At 34.5% G+C, this 12503-nt stretch overlaps 1 protein-coding gene across 3 annotated transcripts in view; it reads right to left on the reverse strand.

The window, feature by feature from the left end:
* Nucleotides 1-266: 266 nt before the first annotated feature.
* Nucleotides 267-12503, reverse strand: part of LOC111502661 (Zn finger homeodomain 1) — a 961246-nt gene continuing 949009 nt past the window's right edge. For all 3 annotated transcript variants that reach the window (XM_074169670.1, XM_023156785.2, XM_023156786.2), the window contains 3 exons: nt 5886-6026; nt 3464-5444; nt 267-2860 (listed from right to left, as the gene is read on the reverse strand). In XM_074169670.1, the coding sequence (XP_074025771.1) occupies nt 2667-2860; nt 3464-5444; nt 5886-6026 (2316 nt within the window). In that variant the 3' untranslated portion in view covers nt 267-2666. The remainder of the gene's footprint in view (nt 2861-3463; nt 5445-5885; nt 6027-12503) is intronic.

Below are 12503 nucleotides of genomic sequence, written 5' to 3' on the forward strand. Positions count from 1 at the left end.
TTTAGACAATGAAGAGGAATGAACATTCAATATTTACAGAATAGACCTATACACAGAAATTTATAGAATATCCTTAATATTATTAAAATTTATGTTAATATATAAATTGTATATATAATATAATTTCTTATACCTCGCTTTTTTCTCACATATCTTGAGATTCATAGAATAAATGCTACTTTCTTTCAATTAACATTAGCAGTACTAAATAGGTTTATATCAAATAGCTATGTTATTGTCAAAACCTTATAATATACGAACTTGCACACTGGAAATCATGTTAGGTACATAATTTGGAATGGCTTAAATATTCACTGGCGATTTTCGAAGTTGTGTGTCGAAACAGCAAACAAAAACGGAATGGTACAAAAATAGACTTTTACATTTATAATTGTCTACAAGGAGCTTACCAATGTGAAAGTCGTAAGGATGTTTGATCAAAAATATTCCGACACCATTTTATTTCTCAAAAATCGCCTTTGCATACTTTATAAATTTAAAAGTACCTAAAAATGTTCTTTAATCTAGTGGTAACGAAATCACCGCCAACTTACAAATATCATTTGGTTAATAAATAAATGCTTACAAAAGATAGTGAGTAATGGCTTGCACCACTTTTTCATTGTATTGTTGAAATCTATGAGCTCTATGTATTGTCATGTAACACCTTGGATGCATCGGTTGCATCGGCCCTTATTGTACTGTTTATAAACTAGAGGCAGGTTACCAACTTTCTTTAACCCTAAATAATCGTTGTCATGAAACCATAAAATATCTACAGTTTGGCTATACAATTTCACTCATCGATGTATGGCACTTTTAATAAAGCAATATCTATATATTACATATCTACATATTCGTAATAATAAAAAAATAATATCTCAAATCTTCCAATCACAATAAACTCTTTTAAAATTACTTCCTATCAAATGTGGTAACTCGCGGCATTCAAATTGCACATAATGACTAAATTTTTTCGAACAATTGCCTTGGTGCCCCTTGCCTACTACACCACTGCTATTGGGAGTGGTGGAAGACGTTTGATTTCCTGGCACTAATCAACTGTATACTATGAGTATTTTCATACAGGTACCAGACAAGTTATTTACAGATAATGAAAAAGGCAAGAAATCAATTTTCACAACTAAAGTTTTTCATTGAGGAATTAATTTTTCAGTTCTTGCCAGAAAGTGATCATTCGAATGTATTGCAACTTGTAAATGAATATAAAAATATAAATACGGGAGTATGCAACCAAAAATCTCTGGGAATTCATATAATAAAAAAAATTCCATACCAAAGTGATTGTTACTGCTCGTTTTTTAGTACATTTTGTGAACATTGTAATCTTATGATATTCCAAAATTGTATATGAATATATAATAGGAATAAACCTCCAGAAATTGAATATGTGTGCTCGAAGGAAGTTCCTCCAGGTCAATTGCAACTGAAAGTTCTCAGTACTTAAAGAACTTTTATAGTACCTAATATATGTTGAAAATTATCATATATGATGAAAATTACTATATGACGGATTTTCAAACTTCTCTACGTCAATAATTAACGTTTGGATTATTTCCTTAATATAAATATAAAGCAAAACTGAAGACCAGATAATTTTAATAATGAAATCAAAAAGATTAAAAAATATTTTGGGTACATTTTCGTTGATTAGAATTACAGTCAAAACGTTTTTAAGCCTTTGTTGATATTTCTAAGCTATATCTACTAGCATTTTAGCTCACAGTTTGTTTCATAAGAACACCAGATTATTCGCTTATATTTTTTTTGACGACTATATACAATTTTTGATTTGTATAGAGAATAAACTCTATCCACTCTATTGGTATAAAAAAGCATTTTAATAAAATCAATTTCATAAAACAGGATAATTATTTTGAGTAAATCATTGCTGATTCCAATCAAGTGTAAAAAAGTGGTGTAATGAAACCGATTGCATGAAATTTTTTCGTTTTGCCGATTCCGTTTTGGATTCTTTATAGGCCCACTCTAGCTACATAGTTAGTACAAACAGTTGTCGTCAAGACACGAACAACTCTAAAAAGTCGGAAACTTTTCAAAAGTTAAGATTAACAAAGTTTTACCTTTCGATGTGCAATTTCTAGCATGAGTGCAGTAAATACCAATCATCCTCGAGTTGGAATCGAACCAAAATTCAGAAGAGCAATGTTTTCATAAGTAGAACTCACCAACCAAGTGAATGCCATCTGACCAAACAGTTATTGAGGTATTACAGAAGTTCCGAATGTCATTCTTCCCCATCCCATTCTATAGATTTCATCACATACAATTAAATACAATTTCTCAAAGTTTTATGAAAATGTTAAGTAAATCTTGTTTAGGAGAAACATCCTTAAGCACAGCACTTCTATCAATTGATCAAGTTATCTGTTAACCATAAGTAACTAATAAACACTTTGATTTTTCAGATCTCTCAAAAAGGATTCGAATATTCTTTAGAGTTTGACGATTTCAGTATCTTCTTATTCAGTTGATTACTTGAAAAAAAATAATTCATAGTACTTTCTATAAATATTTGGCATCTCTTTCAACTGCTATATACACATACATATTTGGCAAGATTTTTTTAGTTAGTTTCTCAACTAACCTAAGCTATGTATTTACACTTAAAGCATTACGAAGATTTACTCTCTGTATGGTTTGCAATAAGAGTATCGATGATTCATATGTTGACTGTAGGATCCTGAATGGGAAAATCTTTTCAAGCATTTACCGCACTGAAAAGGTTTTTCACCACTGTGTAACCTCTTGTGCTCAGTTAAGTGATGTTTGTGCTTGAATGCTTTAGGACACTCGTCACATTTGTGGGGACGTTGACCTGGAAATAAAAAAAGTCATTAGGAAAAATGTTCATAAGTATATAGAGTACATTTAGTCAAGTTACTTTGGATCTTAAACAAATAAAATTGACTCCCTAATAATTGAGCAATGTCCTTCAGTTACAGTACATACAATATAATAGAAATTCTAAAAGATAAATTTCTACGAATTGATGATATTCAAATGTTGCTTTGCTGGCATTCTCATCTGAAAATTGCATATTTTCAAAATTGAAAATCACAGTAAAAGTACTGAAAATTAAAATAGGATATCAGGAGCACAAAATAATTGAATAATTGAATTCACCATATTTTTTAATTAAAAGTTATTATCTCAAATAATAAGTTTAATTTAAAAATTTTATTTTGAGAGGTGAACACTTTCTTTTGTAATAAACAAGTATAAATTTTCTCAATTAATATGGTGTCAAATTATGAATAATGCATCACTTTTAAGTACTCTCACAGTTCTAGACTGATAATATCTATAGCAAATCGAAATAGCAATGTCTGGAATTAGATCCTTAAACAAAATTTATATTGCCTTTAAAATTTTCTAATAAGAAAATCAAACTGACTGTTCTTCATTTTTTTGTTCTTACCTGAATGTTCATATTTGTGCCTGGCAAGCGAGCTCTGTTTGGAGAATGCCTTGTCACATTGATCACAGGTAAATTGTCCCTCTATTTCGATATCTTGATTCCCTAACACTGGGCTGCCAAGGCTCTTGAGCACAAACTGAGACACCTTACTTCGTTTGCTAGCATTTGACAGGTCTTCTTCAGACATATCATTGGACAGATCTCTAGGTTCAATCCAGGGTCGTTTGTCAGAATTGGGACTCAAACTAGTAATCCTACTGTTAATCAGTTGCGATAAACTAGGAAGGTCAGCAGCTCCAAATTGCATCAACTGGTCCATGGGTACCAGCCCCATACCGGATAAGGATAATTTATGTGCCGGTTGTGCTAAGATTTGGGCCAGTCGGCTGCTATTAAAATCTAAAGATGATGGTGATTGACCAGCCTCAGAAGAATTAGAGCTCTGGAAATGATTTGGGTAAGGTATGTAAGACGGACTTCTGGAAGTTTTTCTACTGAGGTTCACTACTTCATCGTTATTTTCGAAGTGCTGACTTGCTGAAGATGGTCTTTGTGGGGAGCAAGAAGGTGACGATTCATTGGATACAGATTCTCTTTTGACAGATAGATCTAAAGGTTGTTCCGAGATGTACTGATCCGGGGACATGCTGATGGGTACCTTTGCCTGCAAGGTGAATCGTGTTGGGTTGGAAGCTGGACTGTAGGGCACTTGAATTAACCTGCCCTCCCTCCTGTCCCGAGCTCTGGTATTCTGGAACCAAACCTGTACAACCCGAACTGGAAAGCCTATGCTAGAAGCAATTTTCTCTAAGTCTTCCCTCTTTGGTCTTGGATTCAATTTATAATTATCTTTGAGAACCTTCAACTGCTCATCTGATATAAGTGATCTCACTCGAACTTTCCTGCCATCTTCCGATACATGATCAGTTGTGGTGAATGATTCTGAATCTAAGTCGTCACTGGCATTGTAATGCATCCTATCGAAATCCTGGTCTTCACCACTGAGACTTTCGTTATGAACATCATCGGACTTTGTTGTGAGCGCGTCTTCTAGTTTAGCAGCTAATCCTTCACTTTTACCGTCTTCACATTCATGTTCTTCTAGTGAAGCAGAAGATTCAAAAGTTTTCCTGCAACTACTACACCTAGGAATCAGTTTTGGGGAATGAGCGGAAGCTATGCTGTGACATTCACTAGAAGATTCTGAAGAGATTTTCTGCATATTCGCCTGCAGAAGTTCTTTTGTAACAGTTGCGTTCACAGTTTCTAGGATCTTTTTTACCGCTTCTAAATCACCATTGTTCGTACGAGTTCCCTCGTTGTCATTTTTTGTTTCAGGTTCAGGTTCTGCATCTTCATCCATCACCAGGTCCCCACACTCGGATGCATTGGAGTTCGTGACGTTTCCAGTGCTATCTGACTTATTGTAACTGTCAGGATGGTTGATGTTTGCGTTAATTACTTGTTGCCTGATGTCTTCTAGATGGTTGTCGGAATTTTCCATCAGAGGAGGTCGTAATGGGCTGTGTTGCTGGTGGTGTTGCAACTGTTCTAAAATATGACCCAGAGATGGCATCGAGTAAGGACTGATTGGGTGGGTTGCATTGAGCATACTAGGAGGGGCTAAGTAAAAAGGGGGGATGGTAGGACTACCAGCCAATGAAGACTGAAGAAAAGCAGCGGCTGCGGCTTCCGAATACTTAGGAAGAATTGGTAAATAAGAATTATGATTCGGACTAGATGTGATGTTGTTATTTATTGAGTTAATGTTAGGCCTCTTTGGTACTCTAACGTTCTGTTGAGAATTCTTGTCCATCAAAGAGTTGCTTGGAGGAGGAGCTCTTGTTCTACCTAATTTGAGATTCATTACTAGACATTTTTTTGATGTCATGTGACTAGAATAGGAACCAGAATGGGAGAATCTTTTGCTGCAGTTTCCACATTCAAATGGTTTCTCTCCACTGTGAATCCTGATGTGTTCCTGTAAGAAAAAACATTAATTATATTTCTGATTCAAATTACTTGCAATTATTTGAGTAGAATGACCATATAATTGAAAAGCATAAACGTATTAGGAATTTCTTTTCTACTTTGGAATATTGGCTGTTGGAACTTTGCATTGCTTCTTAGTGTAGTCAAAAATCACTTTCAAAAAAGCCAAGTGTATATATGAAAAACTTTTTCAACACACACTCATGTAGAAAACAAGTGTGATTTTACCAAAGTTGAACATTGGCAGTATGGAATGTAAATAAGAGAAAAAGTTCACCGTCTGTAAATTATCATGAAATATTGATTTAGAAGCATCCAAACATAAATGATCAAAAATTGAATTTGAAAACATTCAGGATTCAGAAGTTTTTTCTTTCATATATGGCTGAATGCTCCTAGTCCAATTGTTATGTAATAAATGTATTCATACCTTGAGGTGATGTTTGAATTTGAAGGCCTTATCGCACTCTGTACACTTGAATTTCCTAAGAACAGCACTCTCGTCATGGCTGATCATATGCCTTTGTAAACGGTAAACGTTAGCGAAGGTCTTGTTGCAGATTTTGCATGACTGGAAAGAAAAATAGAAATGAGAAATTCGGTTTAATGAAAACACAAGCAATGGATAATTCAACAAGCGAATATTTTTCATTAGTTTTATTATGCTGCTTCTCGTTATGAATTTTATTTTGAAATATTCCTGATAAAAGGCATATAAAAGGTGTAGTATCCTACTCGCGAGAAATGGTCATGTCTCGTGAGAGTGAAGTTTGTAAATCATTGGAGCAAGTAGAATACTATACTCTTTCTGTGACTTATATGTGGAATATATCAAAATAAGATTCATAATTGGTTAAGAAACAATTGAAGCTGCAGTCGGGGTGATTTGAACTCACAATCACAGGTTTGCAACACAAAACTTCTTACAGATTAGTGAAACATAAATCAATTAGGTACTTAGTTTCTATCTACTCTCTATTTGATAAACAAATATCTCTTTTAAAAAATATCAATTTTGTGGCGAAATTACAAATTTTTAGTGCGGTACACTCGTTTTCACTTTCTGAATCCGCTTCTATAGTTATTTTTTGTTAGAAATGGTATATTTTAAAACGACGTTTGAAAACATATTTTGAAGTAGGTATGAATTCTAAAGGCTTAGTAGCGAATTAAAATAATTTAAACACATCTGTGAAGTAAGTATTTACTCATGTAAGATTGGACTCAAAGGTAGAAGTGGGCTATGTGTAAATGTATACGTATTTGTATATGATCAACTGTGGTTTATTGCAACATTACCCAATAAGAAACGGTCACGTAATTGGGTTTTTTCAATACTTGTAAATGAAAAGTCCTTTAATAACAAAAAAGTAATATCATTTGAAATACGCTTCTCACATTTTTTCATTGAATCAAAACCGCTAAAAATTATCAACTATAAATACACCAGATATTACTGAAATTAAAATATTTTTCCAATTATCTAGTCATTGATCAACTACGCAGATGAACAGAAGTAATAAAAGCTAGAAATAATTTTTAATGTGCTTCCAAACGTTATTTGGCAATGGAAAAAGCCGGAAAGCAAAACAGGTGATGATTATAGTTACATTCCTAGAGGCTATCAAAGGTTAGAAACCCTTTAATGGCAAACAAAAACACTTTATTTTTTTTTGGGTATTCCTTTTATTCATCCATTTCGCAATCAACAAACTGCCGAGTATGGATTTCTGTTTGGTTTATAAAAAGAGGATATCAACAAGTGGGTTTTGCCGTTACCGTAGATTGTTTCTTTGTTTATGCCGACAAAAACAAGTAGGTCGTTTTATCTCCATAAGCCGTTTCCTTGAAGCAGGTGGACGTTGTACTCACTGACTGACATACGCAATTTAAATCGTAGGGTTTTGCTACTTAAATCTTCATGTGGAAGGTGACATAAGATACACAAAAAGTTAATAACAAAAGATGTCTCTCGGGGATAAAGATGACAGTTTAAATAACAACAGCGGATATGATAAAAAATTAGATAAGTACTTCCTAAAAACTGACGCACGTTTCGAAAAACAATATTGTTATTGATATTTACTTCCTGTAAAGTAACTTCGGTTCATTAAATCATTTGACAAAGAAATATATTTAGAGAATCTTTGATGAAAATTACTTTTCATAGAAATCCCTCCATCAGAAAAGTTCTTTTTATTAATTCCACTATAAAATCATATGATATTCCGGTTTCACCAGATATTTCAAAAACTCGACATTATAGTAGTTTGAAAAACTCTCTTGTGGGTCGCAAGTTTAAAACAACCATTGAATATGACGTTTGTTTGAAGGTGGATGACAATGTTTCATGGTGCTTTTCATTAGTTCGGACTACCATTGTCTAATATGATATAAATTGATTTGAAATCCCTGAAAGTTTCGACATGGAAAGCCTATACACCAACGTCCCTGTCGAAGAAGCACTTCAAATTATACAGAGGAAGTTATTTGAAGATGGGACCTGAAAGATAGAACACACTTACCACAACGTAAGTCCATCCATCAATTTCACAATGGAGAAGGAAATCCACAACGAAATGTCATTCTTAGACGTATTGGTAAAGAGGACGTACACTAAATGGGAAACATCTGTATATCGAAAACCCACTCACACAGGATAGAATCTGAACCAGGAATGCAACCACCATCAATCGACTAAGAGAGGAATTATCAAGACTGTGCTTTTGGGGTCTGTAATACAAAGGAAGGTTTCGAAAAGGAACTGGGCTTCATCAAAAATGACCTTCAACGGATTGGTTACTCCAAAGTAATGGTGGAACAGGCTTTAGCTAGAAGACAGCAAGAGCTCCACAAGGAAGAGAAACTGCGATTCCAAGAATTGCATTTACCGGATACCCTGCAAGTGCGGAGAATCATACATCGGTGAAACTAAGAGGCCATTGAAAGTTCGCATTGCCGAGCACAAGAAACACACACAGCGAGGAGAAATAACATCAAGTGGGCTTAAGCTGAAATCATCCACAAGGAGGAACACTGGTTTAGGAGAAAATTCAAAGAAGCCTCATATATGTTGTCCAACAACGCATTTAGCTAAGCTAGCGTAGAGATACGCAACATATTGAAACCTCTAATCAAGCGGAACACGACAAACTCCCGTCAAACGGTTAGCTTTCTCTAAAACCGATGAAGCGTCGAGAGGGAAGAGGGGATATGTGAAAGCACTCGAATGACCTATAAATACTCAGATCTCTGAGGAATAAGTCCAGTTATCACCCGAACACGATTGTGGATACTAACAATCGAAACGTCGTGAAGTAACTTGGTTTGGAATCTTTCAATTTTTAATTTAATAATTTTTTAATTTCCATCTCGTGTTGATAGTTCAATTTTTCTGATTTTTTGGTTGTTGCTTGTATTTTATTTCATTGAATTTTTAGGTTTTTTGGCTTAATATAATTATTACTTTTCAGTAATAATATGATGATCCATAAAAACCTTTTAGACGGTAACAAATACGTTCTTTACACATTTTCTGTAACTGAAAATAAAGTAATATCTCTCTGTCTGTAGTTGAGATTGTCATCAGTATCATTCTAATTCAAATAATAAATACTAAATTATATCATTGAGGTTATGATTAGCACGTTAAAGTGATGCATCGAAAATTAAATTAGTTCAGACGGATATCTCCTACAATTAAAAAAAAGAAAGGTAACCTTGACTGAATTATCTTGTTTCTAAACAAAACCTTCCAGCGGACGTATCACTAACTTATCTGTCGTCATCGTTCCAAGAACCCAGTTTTATTATCAACGCATTTGTAATACCTTTTTACCATGAAAGGTGTTGTTTTCAAACTTGGCTGTGCACATACTGTAGCAATTAATATCGGATAAACAAATTATCTCGAGTACAGAACATTCAGAAGTGGTCTTAAAAAAAGACGGCCTATTTACTCTGACTAACGCTCACGGTTGCTAAATCCATTTAAATCACTCCTCGTATTTCAAGTAGCGCCACATCTCAATCATAAGAAAATCGTTCTGCTTATGTTAACTGAAGAGAGATGACGCGATCCTTCTAGATTCGGATTAGACGGAGTTGATATGAGAAATAACAAAAACATCGCTCTAGCCGCGGACAAAAAACAGAAAACGAGCATTCCTGGTGATGGTCCATTACAACGTCACGTAAGCGAACTCTTTCACACGCTCTGTATTTCACACATGTGGCGTCTTTTTTTCGACGCCGCCTGTCAGCTAGCGTGTCAGATATCTCTCGGCCATTCCTTCGGGTACAATAATTAAAGCTCTCATTTCGAGATATGAAATGTGTAAGGAATAAAAATAGATCTACCGGGTTTATTACTTTTTTAGTCTGCATTAAAAAGACGCTACATATCTTCCTGAATACACTCAAGAAAGAGCGAGCGAACAAAGAGAAATATAGCTCGGCTCAAAAGAGAATTTTCAATAATATTCGGGCAGCACTAGATCTCAAATAAACCAAAAGTTTAGACAAATCAGTCCCTCTATCTTATTACCAGTCAACTAATCTTATGTGTATCCAATTTAGAACGATTTGATATGAACAAATACTTAAAATGTACATAAAAAAAATAAATCGTGTCCAACTATTTTCCGGGTTTGTTAGCCGTGATCTGCAGATGTTTATGCCTGAGGTTTTGTCTATGTCTGAGGTCGTTGGATTGGCCGTCGAGGTCCTACAGAATGGCCAGCCCGCTCGCCAGATTTGACGCCTTTGGACTTTCTTATGAGGCTATTTGAAGCAAAAAGTGTTCGAAACTGAACCTGCTTCAATATTGGATATACGGCAGAGAATAACAAATATTTGTTATTGTAGAGATATTGACGTTTCTGTGTTTGAAAATGTTCAGCGTGAAATATCGGATAGGCTGTTCATATGTCAAGAAGTTCAAGGCAACCATTTCGAGCATCCTCTGAACTGACCTCAAGCTCGTTACCTCATATTATGTAGTTAACTGTCAATGTATTCAGGCAATTATTAAAAGTTTCGCCATTTTGTAGTAGTTGAAGATATTGACATATATTCTAGGGTTGTGAAGCATTTGTCAGGAGCTTCAAAAAGATGTGTCACAAGACCCCCCTTTCAATTTATTTTTTTTTCCAGATGGTCTCCCACTCGCCATCTTGAAAGTTTCATCTGTCAATTTTACATTAAAATAATTTATTCATGCATTAATTTCATTATCCCAAATTTTTTGAGTTGACCCGTTCAAAAAATAAAAAGAGGGGGGACATTAAAGAAATGCAGTGTGTGTACAACTCTGTAGTCATCAAATTCTTCTCTTAACTAATAAGAATATAGGCAAACCATCTCATCAGATAAAAACTGTTCAGTGAATATTGTTTTAATCCATAAGCCTTTCCGATTAGGTGCATCTGTGACACATTTTTGTCTGTAAACACGTGGTGATAACCTTTAACATAGAGAAGTTCGATTCCAACATTTTTATCAATTAACGACTCCAATAGGTTGTAGGTCAAACATTGTTTGAAAAATACCTACGCAATATCGCCGGAAAACCTAACAAAATACGCCACTAGCAAAAATGATACGTTATCGCAATTCTCGTCAATATGTAGGTTATACAAATATTAATGACTATAACTAGTTCAATATATATTTTCGAAAAGAGCCACTTTATACAATCGTGGTATTTTTTATCTACCAGAAAAAATGAAAAGGAAAAAATATATATTCAAACGGATCCATAAGAGTACGCATATCATCTGAGTCAATATGTAAGAGAATAGGACGTTTCCCAGAGGTCTATATATAGTTGAGTCACCGTTTTCTCAAATACATATCAAAGATCCACAGAAATTATTCATGACCTCGCAATGATACATGTAATTGCATTTGCAGCCCATACAGATTTTCTGACTACACAAACCGTTCGGTGGCATTTGCAGAAAAAACGGAAGCTGTCTACAAAAGAGTTACATGAGCTACAACGTAATCAAAACACTACTGAGGATGTTCTCATTGCAATTGATTCTCTCAACCGATATTTTATGAAAATCCATATTCACAATAACTGATACAATTCACAGCAAGACTTTCACTATAAGGGATTAAGTGGAAGCTGATGATGCTAGGAATCGTAAGTTAAAAGGTAAGACCTCGCACAAATTTCATTTTTTGAGGGTTGTCGTTCATAGATAGCTGGTTAACGGAAAACAGATTTTAATGTAGGTATGATTGAATGGTAAAGAAATATTGAGCAGAGGAGAATTATTCCAACCTATTTGGTCGCTCATAAGATATTGTGAATTTTTTAATATACCGATTTTCATAACTTCCAGAAGGTAGAGTTTCAAACTATTATTCTGGAAATGAAGAGTTGTGAATCACGATTGAGCTCGTGTCCCTCTGTAAGGCGGTAATCAACATACATTGAATTCATTTTTCCATTCTGGAAGTTGTTTCTATGCATGCTATAAAGGTTCTTCCAGTTTGACCTAAGTAGAACATCGGACATGGTCCTCATAACAATTTATAACTCCTAATCTATTTGACACCAAACTCTTTTGTCTTTGTTAAGTTATTATTGGTTTTATAAGCCGTGTTTACACCTATATTTTGTAAGAACTTCGAAATATTTATACGAGGTAAATCCAAATAAGTTGAAGATTTATAATTTCTATCCTCGTCTTTATCATTTCTAGGCATTTCAAACCAATGAGTCATGAAATTATCTCTGCGAACCCATGAGAAAAAACCTCATTCTGTGCATCCAGATAAGTTCGCGTTAATTATTTTCGAGCCTTAATTGAAGAGGTCAAGTGAAAAAAGGCCTCCTTTATTAATAAGGGGCAATTTTTGACACAGCTGTGACTGTGAGGACAAAACAATTACTCATGTCTTCATACGTCCAACGGTAATGTTACGTAAACACAACAATTGACCTGGGCCCTCATAACCTTTACATTAATACGAGTCAAACAGCAATCAAGCCAAGATATTTAGAATTTTATACAATTGAGCACAGCAAGTGACA

This window comes from Leptinotarsa decemlineata, unplaced genomic scaffold (assembly GCF_025532065.1).
Source record: "Leptinotarsa decemlineata unplaced genomic scaffold, Ldec_3_MD MMD2_P_RNA_scaffold_5, whole genome shotgun sequence".
Taxonomy (NCBI): domain Eukaryota; kingdom Metazoa; phylum Arthropoda; class Insecta; order Coleoptera; family Chrysomelidae; genus Leptinotarsa; species Leptinotarsa decemlineata.